The sequence below is a fragment of the Eriocheir sinensis genome, unplaced genomic scaffold (assembly GCF_024679095.1).
Source record: "Eriocheir sinensis breed Jianghai 21 unplaced genomic scaffold, ASM2467909v1 Scaffold559, whole genome shotgun sequence".
Lineage (NCBI taxonomy): Eukaryota > Metazoa > Arthropoda > Malacostraca > Decapoda > Varunidae > Eriocheir > Eriocheir sinensis.
In genome coordinates this window covers 60,001-82,312 of record NW_026111897.1, presented here as the reverse complement: position 1 = coordinate 82,312, position 22,312 = coordinate 60,001, and the positions used below count along the sequence as shown (strand labels likewise).

Genomic DNA, 22,312 nt, shown 5'->3' with positions numbered 1-22,312 from the left:
GATATTAGGTCGAAGGATGTGAATCGGATCGGAAGGGTATTAAGTGGAAGAGGATGGGATAGGAAGGGAGGGGAAGGGAGCGGTTGGCAGGTGGAAGGGATAGGCTGGGTGGGATGGGAAGGAGAGTAAAGGGAATGATGTTAGGTTGAAGGAAGTGGGTGGAATAGAAAGGTAAGGAAAGGGAACGGACGTCAAGCGGAAGGGAGTGAGTGGGTGGGATCTGACACAAGGTGGGTACACAGCAAGACAGGTGGGAGGTGTACTGTTAAGATGCACCTGTTGATTACGCCGGCAGGTGGACTGACTGGACAGGCAAAGGTGTGTAGCAAGGAGAGAGAGGTACGTACGAAGGGTAGGTTTCTGCTATCTTACCTTATACGTCTACGGGAGTCTGGCTTACCTGGAAAGAGAGAAAAAGAATATTGAAATACGAGTTTATGATAACAACTAAAAAACAACAACACTTTATAAGCGCAAGGGGAATCTCAAAACACCTCTGGCACTGAATTTGAAGAATGGCTTAATTTTCATATCTTTTTTTGTCTTCATTTATATGGAGGAGGGTGTTAGAGCAATCTATTTTTTTATTTATTCTAAGCTTGTCTTCTTTACCGAAAAAAACCCATTAATCTCTACTGGAACAACAGGTATCTAAATGAAGCCAAATGTGTATTATTCATCTGTCCAAGAAACACTAATTAATTAACTACGTGACACAGGTAACACATATATAAAACAAACAATAACAACATATACAATCACCTCTGCCAAAACAAAGAAATTAACGACACCAAATATGCATCAGTTTCCCTTACAAGTCAATCATATGAAAAGAACAATTACAACACTAGTCAATCACATCATGCAGACGAACCGCAGACCATAACAACACTCCCATTCATCAAGCCAATAAGCCGCTAACTAACCCAAAACATGCAGGTAACTCACATCAACACCTGCCGCAGCACTCTCAAGGCTGCACCTGGCCCCCTCGTAAACCAGGTAAGGAGTATCAGAGGCCATCGCAGGTAGGCATATTTTACACCCTCGTGAGCCGCTCATAGGCACAAATTACGCCTCCGTGACCCTCGCTAGGCACCCCTTAGGCCCGCGTGACCCCGTGTCCGCTATCTAGGCCCCGCTGCACCCTTAACACCTGCCCCGCGAAGGTAGACGAGAGGGAGAGTCATTCACACGAAGACCCGATGATGCAAGAAAAGGAAAAGGAGGAAGGAAAGGAGGATGTAGAGGAGGAAGGAAAGGTGAAAGGGAAAACGAGAGATGAATAACCAGAAAAGAATAATATGAAAGAAAGTGTATGGAAGAAAGTTGTGAAAGAAAGAGAATCAAGAAGACCTCCACACGACACACACACACACACACACACACACACACACACACACACACACACACGTAGCCTTCAGGATGGTTTGGGGTGCTGTGTATGAAGGGAAGGAAGGAAGGAAGGTAGGAAGGAGGAAGGGAGGGAGAACATGGAAGAGAGAGAAAGAGGAGAAGAGAAGGGGCAGGTGCGATCAGATAATAGAAAGACATGAAATTATAGATAGTAGTAGTAGTAGTAGTAGTAGTAGTAGTAGTAGTAGTAGTAGTAGAAGTAAAATCTCTCTCCAATCATCCCGTCTATCATTCCTTTCCTACCTCTGTCATTCTACATATATCTCCTTCCTCCTCTCTCCTCCCATTTTCCCCTTCCTCCTCCCTTCCCCATTCTCCCCACCCCCCCCTTCTCTGCTAACACACGCAGCTCAGCACCACTCTTATCACCACCATCACCATCAACACCATCAACACCACAGCACCAGCCTTGCATCTACACCGCCATCTGTTTGTGACATCCACCTATCGGGAACCCAACACGGCTCCAGTTGATCGGCCGTCAGCATAAATCCGGGCATATATGCGCTTGGTTTGATGGTACGTTTTATATTGAATTCGCGTTTGGTTTTCGGATGTGAGAGTAATGCTTTGGGTTGTGTGATTGGAAAGGTCTTGTGTGTTTGCATTTGTGGGAGTGGGTGTAAAGAAGAATAAAAACAAGAAGAAAAATAAGAATGAGAAAGAGCAAGAAAAACAAGGACAAGAACAAGAACGAAAACAAAAACAAGGTGAGCGAAAAGAAGAACGAGAAAAACAAGAAAAACAAGGACAAGAACAAGAACGAAAACAAAAACAAGAGGAGAAAGAAGAAGAGGGGGAAGAACAAGAAAGAGAAAAAGAAGAAAAAAAGAACAATAATCTAAACGAGTGAGAGGCAATAATCTTAAAACAACACCATCATAAACAAATAAACAAACAAACAAGCTGATAAACAAATAAACAAATCATTTACACCTTTACTAAGACACTGATTCCTTCCACCCATTCCCAACCTTCCTCCTCCTCCTCCTTCTCCTCCTCCTCTTCCTCCACCTCCCTCCTGATCACTCCACCTCACACCAATATTTACTCGGTGGTAGGCTCATCCATCTCCCCATCTTCCTCATCCATCACCCAACTCCCCCGGCACCTAACACCCTTCACCCATCAATCTCTCCTTTCACAACTTTCATTTAGGGTGGAAAGAAGACACTTGTTTAGTATATCACCCTAGGTAGTGTTCCATCGCATTTACTTTCTATCACCCTATCTATCTATCTCTATTTATCTATCTAGCACATACACACACGAACACCATTAGCGGATATTGATAGGAAAAAAACGGAAAACAAAAGGGAATAAGAAGAACAGAAACTACAAAAATAAAGTAAAGAAGAAATACACTTTGTTTATGAAATGATACCCATAAGATTTCTGATCCCAAGAGTACAGCATCCAAGCCAAACCCTATTTATAAGTGTTTGCCTTAGAATCCGATCCCTTGTATATGATGTTTCACTCTTATATGCATTTTATGAGTCCTATTTTTATACCACAACAGACTTCATTCCTTACATATCACTAAAAACTTCATTATCCCTCTTTTCAATACAGGTTTTTCATAGATACATACATACATACATAATTCAATCCCCTTTCTCCCATATCGAACCCATACTATCTACATTCATGCATATATATCAGTTTCGATCCCCTTTCTCCCACCTCGAACCCCTTTCTCCTCCATAAACTCGAACTCCACTTCCCAATTCGGATCTCAATTCTCCTGCTCCCTCACCTTACTGTATACCTGTCACCTTAATCCTCCTTCAGCTTACACGGCAAAGGGATCCAATACTAACCACGCCAAATTAATCCTCTTGAATCCCAATAGAACAGTTATCTCCAGGCTGCTGATTCTCTCTCTCTCTGTGTGTGAGTGTAGATAATAGGTTAGGTACAGATTCATGATTCATTCAAAATCTTAAAAAAAATATACTAGACCGATCCAGGAGATAAATAGACAAAAATGAGAGAGAGAGAGAGAGAGAGAGAGAGTAAATGATGATCTGTTTGCCAATGAGTCGAAAAAAATAAGTGAGAAGAAAAAAAATAATGAGGGATGAATTATGAGAATGAAAAAAATGATGAAAAGAAGGGGAAGGGAGGAGAGGAGGAAGGCAAAGGGTGAGGTCATCATACGAAAGGAATTAATGGATGTATAATGATATAAATTGTTCACTGAGACTTCCTTAAACACTTATATGATGATTTTTCTTCTCTCCTTCTGTACTATCTGTCTGTCTGTCTGTATGTATGTCTGCCTGTCTCTCACCATCATTTACCTTACAACACAGCTCTAGAACTATATTAAATTCTTTTCTTAATTCTATCTTTTTTTCACTCGATATAAATAACTTCAATGTAATTCTTATTTATATTATATCATTCAGCGACACTTAATTGAACAAACATAACCCTTAAACTCACTCCACTATAACAGTGATTAATACCCAAGAAAACTATACAATCAAGCTTTCAACCATCGCAACACTCAAGAACAACGCAACAAGCAACACATCTTCCTCAATAGCAACACCCATCCACCCACTCACCACACACGTATCACACAACCTAACCTAACCTAACCTAACCTAGCCTAACCCTCCGTCACAATTCCTCCCTTTCAGTAACATAACCAAACCTAGCCTAACCTAACCTAACCCAGCCCTCCCTCGCACCTCCTCACAACAGCACCCTAAGAAATGACCTACAGGGAACCACACACACAACACGGGACCAAGGAGGTGTAGGAGGAGGTAAGGCGAGTTGCGTGGAATATGGATGAGCCCACTCCCACCTGTACTTACCTGTCCCTTCTACACACAGGTAAACGCAATCAACAAGACGAAAAAACTAACCCTTCACCTCCTCTTCGTCTTCCCCCTCCTCCTCCTCTTCGTCTTCCCCTTCCTCCTCCTCCTCCTCCTCCTCCTCCTCCTTCTCCTCCTCCTCATCCTTCTCTTAACTCAGGTGTTGCATATGAGCGTTAACATCAACACACAGGTAAAGCACAGACAGGTAACTCTCCATCACCTCCCTACCCTCCTCCTCTCCTCCTCCTCGTCCTCCTCTTCCTCCTCCTCCTACTCCTCTTTTTCGCTCTTTTCTTGTTCCTTTTCTTACAATTACTCCTTCTCCTTCTCCTTCTCTTAGTTCACATTTGCTGCTCTCCGCTTCTCTTCTCTCTCATCCACTTTCCTTTTCCTTTTCCTCACTGATACTTTTGCATCTTTCCTCTCTCTCCCCCAGCCCCTCGCTCTCACCCACATCTCCTTCCCATTACCTCACCCACACACACTGTCCCCCTGCTAACCTCACTTTCCTCACCCACGACTCGGGTGTCCACCGGTAATTTGTAGCATACGATAATGATTTGGATCAACAGAGGAACCATTGGAAAGGCATAGTGTCGGGAGGTGCTTTTCATGATAGCTACGAGAGAAGGATGCTGAGGGAGGCTGGGAGAGGAGAAAGAGTAGGAGGTGGTGAAAGAGTTAGAGAGTAGGGAAAGAGATAAAGATGGACAGGGAAGAGAGAGACGGGGAAACAGAGTGAGAGAGGCAGGTGAGATATGGGAAAGGGATGGGAGAGGAAGGTGAGAGGAGACAGGTATGGAGGCTGAGGGCAGAGGAGAAAAAGATGGCAGGAGAGATGACTGTGAATATGCATTACACAAAGGAGGAGGGTTACTGAGGGAGGAGGAGGGAAGGATGGTTACGAAGGGAGGTAAGGAGGAGGAGAAGGGGGAAGGAAGGGTGGTTGCAAAGGGAGAGGAAGGGAGGAGAAAAGGTGGGAGAAGCAAATAACTTAAGTGGGATGGATGTAAATGGGGCTATTCCACTTGAGAAAAGGATAGGGTGGGAAGAGTTACAGGCTGTGTGTGTGTGTGTATGTGTGTGTGTGTGTGTGTGTGTGTGTGTGTGTGTGTGTGTGTGTTCAGGATACTCTTTCCACACTCTAATATTCAGGTTAGCATGTGGATGTAGCAAATAACCTTACCTAACCTTACTTGAACTCACCTAACCTAATCTAACCTAACCTAATCTAGTATAACATAACCTGCCTTAACCTAATCTAACGTAACCTCACCTAACCTCACCTAACCTAGCCTAACCTAAACTAACCTATCCCAACAATAAAACAACTATAAAGAAAATTTGGGGGTGGGTCCACAAACTCAATCATCCCAGGTGTTAATACATTTCGCACCTATTTACAACTATCAACTCTGACAACGGAAAAAAAGACTGTCTAAAACAAAAACAAAAATAGTGCTCTACGAACTACGCACTTAACGACGGCCACCCCAAGGACAAACATCGCACTACGTAGAACATCGCACATCAACTCATTACCGTATCTCCCTATTCATTACCGTACGCACCTATTCACTATCGTACCCGTCACCTAAAAACAAAAAAAACAGCTGGCAAAAAAAGTCACACCTACCACAAAACTCCCACAAACGTCACCAGCTATCCGTATAACTCCTCTCGGGGCGCCCTCTGGTGGCCCTAACGTACATAAAACCGACCATAGGACACACGTTCGAATCCCCTTGAGCGAGAACCCAACCACTTTGTTCCCCTTCGATGATAACACGTCGATCAGTCCCGCTAACAACACACCATAAACTTTATAACCCTGTATCTCTTTTTTTTTGTCCTCTCCCTCCCTCTCCCTTCTCTACCTCCCCCCCCCTTTCACCTGGCCACTCTATACCTGCACCTCCCCACTTACCTGCCTACCTGCCTGCCCTTCTACCCCGGCATTAACGTCTTATCTATATCATTAACCTTTTAACCCGATCGTTTATGCGCAATTTTATTCTAACCATAATATTTCTCGACGCCTTTACGGTAATGAGGTTCTGCATCAATAAAAACAATTAGATACACAGCCAATAGTTTTTACCTGTGATTTTTGCCAATTATATTTATCGGCAGCTGTCTTATGCGTCTATCATGTGTATTTTCATTAGGTTAAAATCATCTTAATATATGATATGCTTAGTCTTGTGTTAAATAACGATGCACTATTTAGGGATGCTGATGAAAAGGAAGATGCTGGAGTATATGACCCGAGAATAAGAAAAAAGAAGATAGAAAGGAAGAAATGAAGATGGATCAAGGAAATCGTAGCAGTAGGAAGGAAAGAAGTATTTTAAGAAGCCAAGTAAAAAACAGCGGCACCAAATCACAATCGAGAAATAAAAAATATAGAAAATAAAAAGAAATTAATAATATACCAATTCTGAAGAAAATAATAATTCGAGAGGAAACGAACAAAAATCTATGTAGGAAAACAAATTCAATATCGCTACTTTAGGACGGCCAATTAAAAACAACTTCACGGAACCCTAACGTAAAAAAAGTAAATTAAAAAGAAAATCACAAATGAAAACATAATCAATTCTGCAAAAACATATTACGAAAACCGTAAATTTAGCGAACAACAATAATTATGGTCCGGAGATGAGTTTGTCTGTTCGTTCGTGCGTTCTGCCTCACCTGTGACGACTTGATTAGCCCACGCTCACCTTTGCAATGCTCCCCCACCTGTTGATTAGCTTAGCCCGCCTGGCATTTACGAGAGGCGGCTAGTAGGTAATTAATCAAGAAACCAACACCTGTAGACTGCCCAGGAGAAGCAGGTGTGTGTGTGTGTGTGTGTGTGTGTGTGTGTGTGTGTGTGTGTGTGTGTGTGTGTGTGTGTGTGTGTGTTATTATACCTCACAATTTATCTATTATTTCTATCTTGCAACTTTCCTCTTAACTTCATCTTCTGTTACTTCTTTTCCCATACTCTTCACAACCTTCTCACATTCCTTCTTTATGTCCCTTTTCTTCTTTCCTTCCATTATTCCTTCATCCCTTCTTTCCTTTTTCATATCTATTTTCTCCTTTCCTTCCTTCATATCCCTTCCTTCATTCCTTCATTCTTTCTTGACATCCCTTTTCTCCTTTCCTTCCTTCCTTCCTTCCTTCTTCATATCCTTTTCTCCTTTCCTTCCTTCATATCCCTTCCTTCATTCCTTCATTCCTTCTTCACATCCCTTTTCTCCTTTCCTCCCTTCCTTCCTTCCTTCTTCATATCCCTTTTCTCCCTTCCTTCCTTCATATCCCTTCCTTCATTCCTTCTTCATATCCCTTTTCTCCTTTCATTCCTTCATATACCTTCCTACATTCCTTCTTCATATCTCTATTCTCCTTTCCTTCCTTCATATCCTTCCTTCATCCCTTCTTTCCTTCTTCATATCCCTTTTCTCCTTTCCTTCCTTCATATCCCTTCCTTCATCCCTTCTTTCCTTCTTCATATCCCTTTTCTCCTTTCGTTCCTTCATTCCTTCATTCCTTCTTCATATCCCTTTTCTCCCTTTCGTTCCTTATCCACATTCTCTCATTCCCTCTTCATCACATCCCGCATTCCATCTCCAGGTCCATAACTCCTCAGTACGACCCATCTCCTTCTTATGATTAGCGCTCCCCTCTCCCCCCCACTAACCCCTTTCCCCCCTAGCACTCGTACCCTCTTCTTCTCCATGCCTTCATTCTACCCTCCTCTTCTTCCTCCTCCTCTCCTGCCACCCACTTTGGCTTATCTTTCTCCTTCAACTCTCCTTCCTCCTCTTCTTTTCTTCCTTTGTATGCCTTTCTTGTCCTCGCCATATGCTCTATTTAGTCTCTCCTTCCCTACATTACCCATTATCCTCTTTCCTCCATCTCTTGCCTTCTTTCACTACACCATCAGTCTATCTTACTCTCAAGTATTTTCGATTTCCTTAACATTTTTCCTACACCGGTTTCTTCTTTTCTGCACTAACTTACTCAATGAAGAATACCTTAGATGACAACCTCCTCCCTTGCTCGTGTACACCGGCATTTTTTTGCGGTAAGGAAGGCAGGGCAAGGGAAAAAACAAAACCAGGTACACAAAGACCATCCAGACGCTGCTCCAACTAGAGAAAACAGAACGAGAAGGCAGAAGAGAGGTCAGTTTCGTGTGGGGTTAAGCAAATGTGTGGTACAGAGAAAGTAAGTAAAAAATAGTATTCGTATGACTGGGTGGAAGCGTAAGTGAATGATTTGTTACACCTGAGACGTGGATTAATTAGTGTAAATGCTCTTTCTCCTCCAGTGTGATTCAGGTAAAGGTAATTTAAGAAAGCACAGGTGAGCAGGCCGGTTGCTGGATTAAGAGGTAAATTAATGAGAGAGAGAGAGAGAGAGAGAGAGAGAGAGAGAGAGAGAGAGAAACAAACCAAAAAATACAAACCAATTCTCCTTAACCAAACTAAAAACCGCGCAGGAGCCGAATAATAAAGATGAGAGCGTGTAATAAGAGTCACAGATTCACCTGGTCATTTACGCCCCCCACCCCGTCCCTACTCCAGTAAGGCCCCCCACCCCTTACCCCGCCCCCACCCCAAATTCATGCAGCAATTAGCGTCGCAGGTGTGAGGGATGCCGCAGGTACAGGCCCTTAAATAGCCAAAGGTAGAAGGTGAGACTTCCCTGCGTAATCTGGAGCTGTCATATGAAAAAGCTTGAGGGAGTAGAAGGCAACGGTTTCTCTCTTTTTTTTTTTATGTTTTGCTTCTTTTTCCTTCTTAATATTCTTGTTCTGCTCCTTCTTTTACGTCTTTCTCTTGCTTTCTTTCTTATCTTCTTATTCCATTTTTTCTTGTTCTCCTTGTTTTTCTTGTTCGTTTCCTCCTCCTACTCCTTTATCTTCGTAGTCTTGGCCTTCTTGTTCTTCTTACATAAGAACATAAGAACATAAGAACGCAGGAGTCTACAAGAGGCCGGTAGGCCTGTACAAAGCAGCTCCTTTGACCCTAAGCTCCCGTGTATTTAACCCCACCTAATATCGCTGTCCATGAATTTATCTAGTCTATTTTTGAATGTGACAATTGTATTGGCACTCACCACATGACTGCTAAGCCTATTCCACTCATCAACAACCCTGTTAGTAAACCAATTTTTGCCTATGTCCCTGTTGAATCTGAATTTATCCCGTTTAATCCCATTAATTCGTGTCCTACCCGGTTCTCTTACCAACAAAACCTTATGAATGTCTCCCTTATTAAAGCCCTTCATCCATTTATAAACCTCGATCATGTCTCCACGCACCCTTCGCCTTTCTAGAGAATGCAAGTTTAACTGTTTGAGTCTTTCCTCGTATGGCAAGTTTCTCAACCCCTGAATCATCTTAGTCATCCTCCTCTGCACCGATTCTAACATTTTGATATCCATTCTATAGTAAGGTGACCAGAACTGAACCGCATAGTCAAGATGAGGTCTAACTAATGCTAAATATAGTTTGAGGAAGACTTCGGGGCTCCTGTTGCTTACGCTCCTTGAAATAAATCCCAGTACCCTATTAGCTCGATTTCTAGCTTGAATGCATTGTGCCCTTGGACGGAGATCAGAGCTCGCTAAGACCCCTAAATCCCTCTCGCACCCAGACCTGCTTATGAGAGTGTCATTTAAGCAATAGTTATGTGAGGGGTTGTTCCTACCTACACTCAGAATACTGCACTTCCCTACATTGAACTCCATCTGCCATTTATCCGCCCAGTCATACAATCTGTTGAGTTCACCTTGGAGAATACTAGCGTCCTGATCCGACTCAATTACTCTACCGATCTTGGTATCATCTGCAAATTTACTAACATCACTACTAATTCCTGTATCTAAGTCATTGATATAAATAATAAACAAAAGTGGACCTAATACCGAGCCTTGTGGGACCCCACTCGTAACACATCCCCAGTCAGATCTTTTACCATTGATTTGCACTCTTTGCTTCCCATTGCTAAGCCACGCCTTGACCCAGTTCAAAACTTTACCCTCTACTCCGTGAGCCTGTAATTTAAGCAACAGTCGTTGGTGAGGAGCTTTGTCAAACGCTTTACTAAAATCAAGATAGATTACATCATAATTTTCATCTCTGGCAACCGCCTCAAATACTATATTGTAGAAGGACAAGAGATTGGTGAGGCATGACCTACCTTTTGTGAACCCATGCTGCAAGTCGTGAATTAAGCTATGTATCTCTAAATGCTCCCGAATGTTCCTGGCTATTATGGACTCCAGCATCTTGCCTATAACCGATGTTAAGCTAATTGGGCGATAGTTTGAACCAACTGACCTGTCCCCCTTTTTAAAAATCGGCGTCACATTAGCTACTTTCCATAGGCTCGGCACATAGCCAGTATTTACCGACATCTTAAAGATGTCGGTTAGTGGATTCTTGTTCTTTAATATTTTATTTTTCAAGGTCAGTTTCTTCTTCTTCTTCTTCTTCTTCTCCTTCTTCTTCTTCTCCTATTTTCTTTTCTTCTTCGTCTATCTCGAGCCCAAGTCAGACACACAAACATAAACAAAAACTGTCATATTATAATCTAAGAAAATATGAACGCAACTCTCTCTCTCTCTCTCTCTCTCTCTCTCTCTCTCTCTCTCTCTCTCTCTCTCTCTCTCTCTCTCTCTCTCTCTCTCTATCTCTCACTCTCTCTCTATCTCTCTCTCTCTCTCTCTCTCTCTCTCTCTCTCTCTCTCTCTCTCTCTCTCTCTCTCTCTCTCTCTCTCTCTCTCTCTCTCTTCGACCCCGTAAATCAGGTCTCGCACAACAAACCGCAATCGAGAACTGTCATTTAAGATCTCAGAGCAAATGTACACAAGCTTTTTTTTTCGCTCTTTTTTTTCTTCTTTTCCTCGCGTGCATTCCATCGACACATTTGGTCTGCGTATGGCTAGTTGGCCCGTCTGTCTGTGTCTGTCTGTCTCTCTGTCTGTCTGTGTGTGTGTGTGTGTGTGTGTGTGTGTGTGTGTGTGTGTCAGTGTAGCAAGTGACCTCAGCCCCCCCCTCCCCCCAACATACACATTCCCACCTATCCTCCCCCATCCCTATCCGTTCAAACAGTCCACGCCCTTACCCACCATACCACTGACACCCTTACCTACCCATGCATTCAGTTCCCATTCTAGTAAAACACACAAACACACACACACACTCAAAACAAAACACCATTAATAAACCAAAGAAATCAATACAAAAAAAAAAAAACTGAGGAACTCAAACTCAAAAGCTCAAATTAGAAACACACACACACACACACACACACACACACACACACACACACACACACACACACACACACACCTGCACCCACGCCCTCCCACCTTCCTTATACGGTCTCTCTGCAGCTCGCACGGCCAAATGTTCGCCGAGGTCGGGCTGGGCGGCGGTAAGGGCGGTGGCCTCCCCACCCACCGATGCATTTCCGCCCTTGGGAACGCCCCAGCGACCCCGGGACAAACAGACGCTAAACAACCAGGTAATTTAGGGATTTTGAGTTCATTTCGCTGTCCTGATCCGCCTCCTCCTCGTTCTGTGGCAGCTGTTTCTTTCTGCGTGTGTGTGTTGTGTGTCTCGGGCGTTCCTTATGTGGTGTTCGATCCTCTTCGTTCTTCTTTTTTTGGGGGTGAGGGGGGTGAGGGTGGGGAGGAAAGGGTTGAGATAATGCAAGAGTTGTGTCCCAGTTGTCCTCTTTTTTTTCGGGGGGGGGGGGGGAAGGGGGGGAAGGAGGGATGCATAATATGTCTGTCCTGTCCCCTATTCTTTTTTTTTTTTTTTTTTTGCTCTCTCCTCTCTCTGTTTTCACACTTTCTCTTTACCCTTTTCTTTTTTTTCATGGATGGCTCTTTCTTCATCTTATAATATTTTTTCGTGTTTGGAATAGCTTGGGTATCCGTTTTTTTCTTTATAAATAAATGTTTTCTTTTTACTGTTCTTGTTGCTCTTGTTCTTCTTTTTCTTGTAGTAGTAGTAGTAGTAGTAGTAGTAGTAGTAGTAGTAGTAGCAGCAACACCACCACCACCAGAATCAGTAGTAGTAGTAATAATAATAATAATAATAATAATAATAATAATAATAATAATAATAATAATAATAATAATAATAATAATAATAATATACCATTTTTATCATTACCTTTACAAACCATAATAATATTTCATGCTTGAGAGATACATCGTTAATTAACACATGCGGCGGCGACTCTCCATCACATAATTATCAACAGGACGCAAACGACTTCTTAATAAGGACGAGAAGGCCGGCGAGAGGGATGTGGAGGAGGAGGAGGAGGAGGAGGCAGGGAGAGGGAGAGAGGGAGAGGTGTCATGGAGGCTGCTGAGGGTGTGACAAAGGGGGTGCTTATGTGTAGATAAACGAGGGAGATAAGGGAGAACGAGAGCGAAGGAAGAAAAGATAAAGAAGCTGATAAAAGAGATGGGAAGAAGTGCGTTAGGGCGATAAATACATATAAATTAACGTGATAAATGAGTGAGATAGAGAACAAGAACGATGGAGAGAGGAAAGATAAAAATAATGATAAAGAAGATAAGAATAAGTTTGAAGGGAGGAAATGTAGAGAAGAATTAACGTGATAAGGAAGTGATGAAAAAAAGTAAGATATAGATAAGATAATAAAGACTAAAGAAACGCAATTATTTATAAGTTAAAGCAAAAAAAAAAAAATACACTAACGATAAAATATAATGTGGTCTTACGTGTTTCTTAAGATAAACGAGCCTTAGAAAAACGAGTAGAACGTGACTATAAAACAAAATTAAAACACACACACACACACACACACACACACACGCACGTAGGAGGTATTAAGATAAGATTACACACTCATCATTGAACGCATGAAAGAAATTCAGACAGACAGACAGACAGGCAGAAAAACAGACAAGACAAACAAAAATAAACAAACGAGCAGACAGGTAGACAGACAGACAAGAAGGCGGACGAAAACACACACACACACACACACAGGGAGGGAGGGAGAGTTTCCCCCCCCCCCTCCCTTACCTCTCCTCCTCCCCCTTCTCCCCCCTTCTCATCAATATCGAAAATCTAAACTGGCCCAAATTCCTCTTCTCCCTCTCCCTCCCTCCCTCCCTTCCTCTCTATACACCTGCTCAGGTAACCCCCTCGTCAACATGTTAATTATGAAGCAGGTCCCATATACCTCATCCTGTTCGCTCCTACCTCCTCTTTCTCTCTTTATTTCCCTTCATTCCTCTCTCCTCCCCTATTTATTCTTTATGTCCGTTACTCTTACCAAGTTTTTTTCTTCTTTCGTTTAACTTATCTTAGTTTCTCTCTTCCCCTTCATTCTTCATCATAAACCATTCATTCTTTTTTTTTTCACTTCTAAGATATTTTGTCTAATACATTAAAATCCAGCTCTTCTTAACCTTTATCTTCCAAGCCTTTCCCCTCTCCCCATGTTTTCTATCATTATCATCGCGTCCTCTTTCTTCCTTTAACATTTATATTAACTATTTTATATTTCTTCCATCATCCCTCTCTCCCTCCATTTCATCCTCGTATGTCTCGCAGTACCGCCATAAACTTGAGGAGCCAGATTATGACGGCGGGAAAACTCGTCCATTACACCTGTAGGCTCGCAACCAGGTGAGTGTGAGTCTAATGAGTGGCGGGATCCAATTAAGGCGGGTATGAAGAATCTAATTAATGAAGGTAATCGTGTTCGTTATGCGTTAGGAGGAAATTATATTAACCTGGACTAAGTGGAAGGCGTGGGTGGTAATGGTGAATGTGGTGGTGGTGGTGGCAGTGGTGGTGGTGGTGGTGGTGGTGGCAGTGGTGGTGGTGGTGGGTCAGGACGGGTTCACGGGGGTCTTCAGCTACACCCAAACCTCGCCCACGCCCACGCCACACCTGGACGCGCCTGCACGCCCGCACGCCCACACCTGCTTCTTTTCCCCTCCCCCACAGGTCACGTGCTCACCCCACCCCCACTGCTCTGACCCCTGACCCCCGGCGTGACCCAAAATAAGGTCACGCGTGCGGGTCAATCACTTCCGTAACCCTTGTGATCTTGATTATTGGATGACCTTTGATTGTTGTTGTTGTTTGAGTTAAGGATGAGTGTTGTGGGGGTGGGGGGGTTGTGGAAAGGGGGAAGGGGGGAGGGGCGAGTAGGGGAGAAGAAGCAGACCTAATGTTGTGTGAAGGTAAAATCAGAGAGGAAGTGAAGAATTTTTGAGGTCGTGTGAATAGGAGGAAGAGGAAGAGGAAGAAAAAGAAGAAGAGGAAAAGGAGGAAGAAGATGAACAACAGGGTATATATATCACAACCCTACTGACCACCCACCATACTACTCGACAGGGTGAAAGGAAAGAAGGGAGGAAGGAAGGGAGGACAAACTGAAGGGCACGAACGATGGAACGAAGGAAGGGAGAAAGGAAGAAGAACGAGCGCCAGGTGGTCAGAAAACGCAATTAAGGTAAGGTCCCATGATTTAATACACCTTGCACACAACTAAACCTTCAAGGAAAAAAAGGAAAAGTGAAAAAAAGTGAAAAGGTGAAGGAAAATAAGGGAACACATAGACGAAGAAGGTGTTCGCAGGATAATTGAACCAGGTAAAAGGGGAAGGGGGGAGGAGGGGGAGGGGGAGGGGTCCTACTCATTACACTATCAGAGGCCATCAGGACACCCATAGGACCCACCCGGAGAATATGGACGGCCAGGACACACGAAGGATGGGGAGGATGGAGGGTTCAAGGAGGAGTAGGGTAAGGGGGGTGTAAGGAAGGCGAGGTTAAGGGAGGAAGCTTGTAAATGCCTTAAGGGAGGTATTTTATTCCTTCGTTTCCTTCCTTGTCCATAGTTCACGGGAGTAATTATCAGCGTTTCAGCCTCATTTGTTAAGTTTGAATGGGGTTGTTAGTTCAGTTTTTTTTCTTTTTTCTACTATTTTATTTTCCTCAGGTTTTCTCTTATCTATCTGTCTATCTATCATTTTCTTTTCTATATTATCCGTACTCTCCGTTTTCTTTTTCCTTTTTCTTAATTATTGGGTTTTTCTTCCATTCACTTATTTGCTTTCTTTTCCTTTTTCATTTTTTATCTCTCCTCTTCAATCATTTCCTTCCTGAGTTTGTTCTCGTTTGTATTTCTTCGTTATACTTTCTTCATTAATCTATTTAACTTTTCACTTATTTATTTCCCTTACATCTGCTTTCTTTTCTTCCTCTCCTGCTCTCTTATTTCCCCCCTTCACCTTCCCCCTCTCATTTATCCCAACCCTCCACATCCCCCATCCTATCTCCTCTCCCACCCTACTCTCAATCCTTCCATTCAATACCGTCCCTTCCTCCCCACCCACCTTTACCTCCCCACCCTTCCAACCCTCCCCATCAACCTGACAGGGAAGGAGATGAACACTGACAGTCCCCAACGCCACGCCTCCCCATGACAACCCCATCACCACGCCCATCCCTCGCTCCCCATTCCTCCCTCCGACCTTAACACTAACACCCTGACTGACTGGCTGGCTGACTGGCTGGCTCGCAAAGGAGAATGAGATAGAAAACCTAATTAAGGGAATGAAAGAGACGGATAATAAAGTTAGATACAATAATAATGAAATACAATACGGTACATTGCAATATAGTGATACAGTGATAATAAAGAAAGGTAAAAAAAGGAATGAAAGGAGAAAGCAAAGGATAATAAGCCATGTCAGAGAAAAAAATTAATGTCAGACCAAATATAGAATGAAAAGAAGAAAAAAAATGTAAAAAAAAAAAATATGTGCAGGGTCATTGGTTAAAAGTAAAAACACACACACACACACACACACACACACACACACACACACACACACACACACACACACACACACTCAATATCTAGGGAACTTATTTTATTTAAATATCTTTCTTTTATTTAGACACAACTTCTAATGAAGCCACCATGAGAGAGAGAGAGAGAGATATGCAATGATGAAGCGAGAAGGGGAAAGGGGGAAGTTCCAAGTGAAGCGACGTTAACCATCCTTGTAACGGACCCCTTGAGCTTCGCATCCCCCTTAACCCTAGAACACTAACCTTAGAAAAAGTCACACCACTACTAACCATGGGTACATCATACCCGATTTTGAAAAAAAAAAAAAAAATTTAATGGAATAAAGTTACATGAAGGGACTTCAAACTTTGTATCTTGACTTAACATTAAGAAGAACTGAAAAACGTATTGTTTTGGTATGAAAATCAGGTACTGAAAAATGTTACTAAAAAAAGGAAAAATGTTCAAAAATTTCAAAAAAAAAAATTTCATAAAAAAATTTATCATCCGATGGCTTCCAAACTTCTTGTATGGCCTCCCAGGTCCTGTGATCCACTGCACAGGTGATCACTAAAAAAGTACGTAAACAATATCCTAGGAACATGTACAACACCCTGTATCACCAACCATGGGTATGCCGCACCCGAATGTAGGCCTACAACAAAGGTGAGCAGAGAGAGCGAGACAACGTGACCTTCCCCTACACTGTCAAGCGGGCACATGAAGCTACTGAGGAGGTGGGTACCCTCAGAGCACCGGAACCATACACAATGGCAATGACGTCATTCGCTTCGGGTACCTCATACCCATGGTTAGCGTTCTAGGGTTAAGACACACACACACACACACACACACACGCACCAGACTTGACATTATAATTCCTTGCTGTCGTGTGTGTGTGTGTGTGTGTGTGTGTGTGTGTGTGTGTGTGTGTGTGTGTGTGTGTGTGTGTCCTTTCTTTTCAGATAAAACGAATGAAGTTGTAGTAAAAGAGAAAGAAGAAAAACTACCTTCACGGGAAGCTGCTGTGACGCCACCGAAGGTTGTTAAAAAGATTAGGAGAAGGAAAGTTTGTACTTGTGACTCGTTTAGGACCATTTTGGTGGTACCAGAAAAATTAATTGAAAGAATTGCTGCTGTTGTATTGAAGGAAATGACAACAGAGTAGTGATAATGTGTTGCTGTTTCTCTTATCAATTTCGTTGAAAAAAATCAAAATCAAAATAAATGTTGAAGAAGTTGGGAGACCGTGAACCATTCAAATATGTCACTTATGAACACGGTGATTGCGGCCCCGGTTTAGATTCGAGAGAGTTATGTTTCTTTTAAGAGTGTACACACACAATGCCGGTTTGTCTCCGACCTTGAGTATTACAGCATTTAGTGGCGATCTTAGTTAACATTTTACCACAGTGAGCACTGAGGCCACGCGCTACTATAGCGTAGAAGGGGTCGGCAACCTTTTGAACATAGAGTGCCAAGTCTAATTAATGCCTTTTCTTTTACTACCTTGCGTGCCAGGTGTTATTTTTTCCCACATTATAAAGCGTATGTCCTATGGAAATTGAGATCATAATCATAGACATAGAGTATGTAGTGACCACTATAACTAAAGTAAAGTGTATTTTACTGCACATGTATAGCATAAATGTTGCTTTTTTGTAGCAATTAGCATTCCTTGTAACTAAAATATATTATTTTTATTTTAAATTTATACTCACAATATTACTGCGATCCTTGCCCTTGCGTCCCTTGGGCCAAAGTTGAAATTTCAGGTGAGTATCTGGACACCTTGAGCTTCACACAACCCTCAGAATGATCCGTTGTAAGCTTGCTGCGATGGGGGTTGAGGATGTGCTTCATGTGTGAAAATATCTGCTCACATTGATATGTAGATCCAAATGCTGATAGCAATGCAAAAGCTACTTTCTTCATGCAATTGAATTTATCAGGCAGTGAGGTCCAGGAACTTAATATGGAGGCTGCATGATCATTCATACTAGTTTCCAATATTTCTCGAAGATCTTTAAATTTAGCTGACCACAATGATGAGGCCTGAAGGTCAATCAACTGCATTTCCAACTCAGTTTCCATCCACTCAAAGACAGACTCGTCCAACTCGCTGTATTTAAAGGTGTCTGGTCTGATTAAAAACGAAAACACTGGGCCAATGTGTTGGAAATCTTGAAATCTGATTGAGAACTCAGAATTTAATTCTTGCATGTACACCTGAAGATCAGTAGTGTTGACAGGATGAATTGCAGATAAGTTCTTCAAGTTTTTGAAGTAACGGAAAGAACCAGTTTTGATATCTGATGAGTAAACTGCAAGCTTTGCAACAAATGCCTTCCAATGTCATACAAATCCATCACTTTTCCTGCACCTTGCAAGATAAGATTGAGGTCATTTAGATGTTTGGTGATGTCTGAGAAACATAAGTTTCACAGTCCAGTCTCTGTCCTCCAGCTCAGGATAGTCTTGGCCTTTTCTGATAAGATAATCTTTATTTCATCAAAGCATTCACAAACCTCTCCAATACCTTCCCACAGCTTAACCATCTAACACTGCTGTGCAAGGGTATATCTTTGTAAGCACTGTCCACCTCTTCAAGGAAAGCTTGAAACTGCCTGTGCGTAAGAGAAGAGTGTGCAACAAGAAAATTCACTACTTTTGTAACAGTAGCCATCACTTTGTTGAGATCCGAGCTCGAGATCTTGGCACATAAATTTTCTTGATGAATTATGCAGTGCAATTTCAGAATGGGGTGCCAAATTTCATCGTCAACCATCTTAGTAAAACCCTTGTTTTTTCCTACCATGGCAGGGGCACCATCCGTTATAACTGCAAAAATCTTTCTTATGTCAACCCCTCTGTCCTCAAAATGATCAGTGAATGTCTTGAGTATGTCCTCTCCCTTGGTAGTGCCACACACAGGTTTAAGACAGCACAGCTCCTCGTGTATCTCTGTGTCACTATACCTGGCAAAAACAGCCAAGCGGGGAATGTCATTTATATCCACGCTTTCATCCAGGGCCACAATGAACACAGGTGTAGTTGTTAAAGCAACAGTTTGCTGCTCACTTACATTAGCAGCCATTTCAGAAATACGTCTCTCCACGGTCCTAGCTGAGACAGGCATGTCTTTTATCCCTGAGATGATCATGTGTTTGTTTGATATGCCATCAAATAACACCTCTAGGAAAGCTGCTTTTATAAAATCTCCATCAGTAAAAGGGTTTCCATGCTTTGCAATACACAGAGCTAGTTTGTAACTGGCCTCAGGTGCATTGTTTTTGCTAGCACTCAGGTTCTTAAACACATTACTTTGTTTCTCATAGCGCGATACTGCTTTCTTAATCGCTTCAGCCTTGTCTGTACTGTCCTTAAAAATGTTCTCGTGTCTTGTTTCAGTGTCTTTTAACACTCGATGTGCGGCACACGACATTCTCGCAGCAGAGAGCACACACAGCACGATCATTCTGCTGAATAAATCCAAAGTCATTTGTCCATGATGACTGAAATGATCGGACATCAAGCTTGACTTTTTTCGCAGTAGCCATGGCGACAGTAACTAGAAAGATTGTCACTCACGGCGGCTAAATAGTCACTGAAGCAGAAAAAGCAACGCTGCCGCTGCGTGACTGATGCGTCAGCAGCGGCTGGGGGCAACGTGTCTCATACTCGTTTACATCTCGTTATACTCACGTATTCCTCATCGCGGGTACGAAACATTTTCGTTTTAATTCAATATATCATAGGAAAGAATGATTTAAAATCGTTCGAAAACTTAAACTGTGATAAAAGTAAGGATGTACAATTCACATTCTCTCTCTCTCTCTCTCTCTCTCTCTCTCTCTCTCTCTCTCTCTCTCTCTCTCTCTCTCTCTCTCTCTCTCTCTCAATATTCTGTATTTAAAACTTTTCTTTGCTTCTTCGAATCACGTGGCGTGCCATAGGCAAGCACTCTGCGTGCCGAGTCTGGCACTCGTGCCAAAGGTTGCCGACCCCTGGGCCGTAGACCCTCTTACCTATATAGTTACCGCAGCACCCAGATTCAAGGAGCCGTTATTTAAGGCAACATGTATAAAATTTCAGCCTGTCTCCATGCACGTATTACTCACGCCGAGCTAGTGCCACATCAAGTGTCAAAGAGCCATTTTTTAAGGTAAGATATACATGATGCCAGTCTGTCTATTTTCATGTATGAATCCAGGCCCTGGTAACGTCGCATCAAGTGTCAAATAGCCATTTTTTAATACAATATATATACAGAATGTCAGTCTACTTTATGTATTAATCCGGACCAGCTAACGCCACATCCAATTTAAAAGAGCCATTTTTTTCAAAGATAATATATATGTAATTCCAGTCTGTCTCCATGTATACTAAGCCACACTCAGTTAATTTCTGCACCTGTTTTACGTTTAGGAGAGCCAGATTTTAAAGGAAGACCTGCATACATAACCTCGGTCTGCCTCAGCTCAGTAAACCACCACAAATGTAAAACAAGTAAACGGGTATCGTTTTGTTCCACGCCCAGTTAACGTCGTATCCAGTTCCAAAGAGTCACAATTTTTAGGTAATATAAATCTACACGTAAGGCAATTTTGTCTACTTGTAAAAATTCACGTCCAGTCAATACCCCCGTCCAGATTCCGTTTACGTGCGCCAAGCTCCAAAGGAAGACCTATACATGCATAACCCTGGTCTACTTCAGTTCAGTAATCCACCACAAATGTAAGCCACGAGTAAGCGCGTCTCGCCACCCTGTCTCCGTTCATTAATGCGCCAAGAAGCTCTGACAGGCGTCCCCGAATACTGAACGAACCTCCTCTTCTGCTGCTATTGCTGTATACCGAAACGCCACATTATTCATGAGGTCAGGCGGGGGAATGGGTTTAATCTTTTGTGCGGGAAAGGAGAGAGAAATAAAGAGTGGAGTAAAGAGAGAGGGAGAGAGTAATAAATGAGGATTCCATGGGTCAAGCACTACGAAGCACTACGAAACGCTACGATATGCTACGATTATCCTCAGATTTGAATCCAATAGGTTACGGTAAGATACGATTTGACCACGATCACCGACCCGCGCGCTCACCAGCTGACCTCCCTGCCACCTTCCCCTCGCCCTCTTTGCCGCTCTCCCCCTCACGCCTCAGCACCGCAGCACGACCCACCCCCGTCGCCTCCCCGCCCCTCTCAGTGAATAGGCCAACCGGCCTCTTGCAGACTCCTTACGTTCTTATGTTCTTATGTTCTTAATGGTGATAATAATAATAATAATAATAATAATAATAACAATAATAATAATGGTAATAGAGAAGAAAAAAAGATCAAGAATAAGAATGAGAAGAAAGACAAAAAGAACAAAAAATAGAACAAAGGAGGAAAATAAATAAAGAACAAAAATACAGATAAAAAAGAAGAAAACAAAAGGAAGGAAATTATTATGAACAGGAAGAAGAACAAGAACAAGAAAAAGAAGGAGGAGTGGGAGGAGAAGGAGAAAAATAAGAAGCAGATAAAAAAAAGGAGAAATATTCAATCGTTGAGTATAATTATAACCATTACCATCACAAAGGACCTCATCTACTCCTTCCTCCTCCTCCTCCTCCTCCTCCTCCTCCTCCTCCTCTTCATCCTTGCCTTCATCATCTTCCCCTTCCTCACCCACTTAAATATGAAGACCAACGCCCAGTCCCCTCCCTTTCCTTTCCCCTCCTTTGGCCTTGCTTAATAATGGGGGAGGGAGGGAAGGGGAGAAGGGGATGGGGGAAGCATCTGACTCAGAGTAAAGACACAGACGACCAGAGAACGAGGAAAACAGATCAAGGGGAAGAAAGAAACCACTATAGTACTTTCATCACGCTCCCTAATGCTTTCTATGTTCTTGTCCGTGAAAGTAACGCTGGACTAACCTAACGATAACCCACACGAAGCTTTTTTTTGGGGGGTTTCGTTTTGCGGCACTTTCGACAAAGAGAGAGCAAAAAGGAAAAGGTCCCAACACGCTAGTCCACCTCAAAAACAACAACAACTAAAAGAAACAACAATTATCGGGCTTTTTTTTTCTACACTTTCTTTTGGCTGTTGTAAAAAAAAAAAAAAAAAAAATCACACCTGAAAGAAAAACAATCAACCTCAACGCCAAAGGTAAGGTCTCAGCCACACCTCCGAGGCAAGACTAAACAAAAAC

The 22,312-nt window shown here is 42.6% G+C and overlaps 1 protein-coding gene across 3 annotated transcripts in view; it reads right to left on the bottom strand.

The window, feature by feature from the left end:
- The window catches only part of LOC126993100 (uncharacterized), an 89,914-nt gene that overhangs the window by 8,654 nt on the left and 58,948 nt on the right, over nucleotides 1–22,312 (bottom strand). The window contains exon 2 of one of the 3 annotated variants that reach the window (XM_050851934.1): nucleotides 373–400. The exons of the other annotated variants lie outside the window; for them this stretch is intronic. Coding sequence (XP_050707891.1) covers nucleotides 373–400 — 28 coding nt within the window. The remainder of the gene's footprint in view (nucleotides 1–372; nucleotides 401–22,312) is intronic. 3 annotated transcript variants of the gene reach the window in all.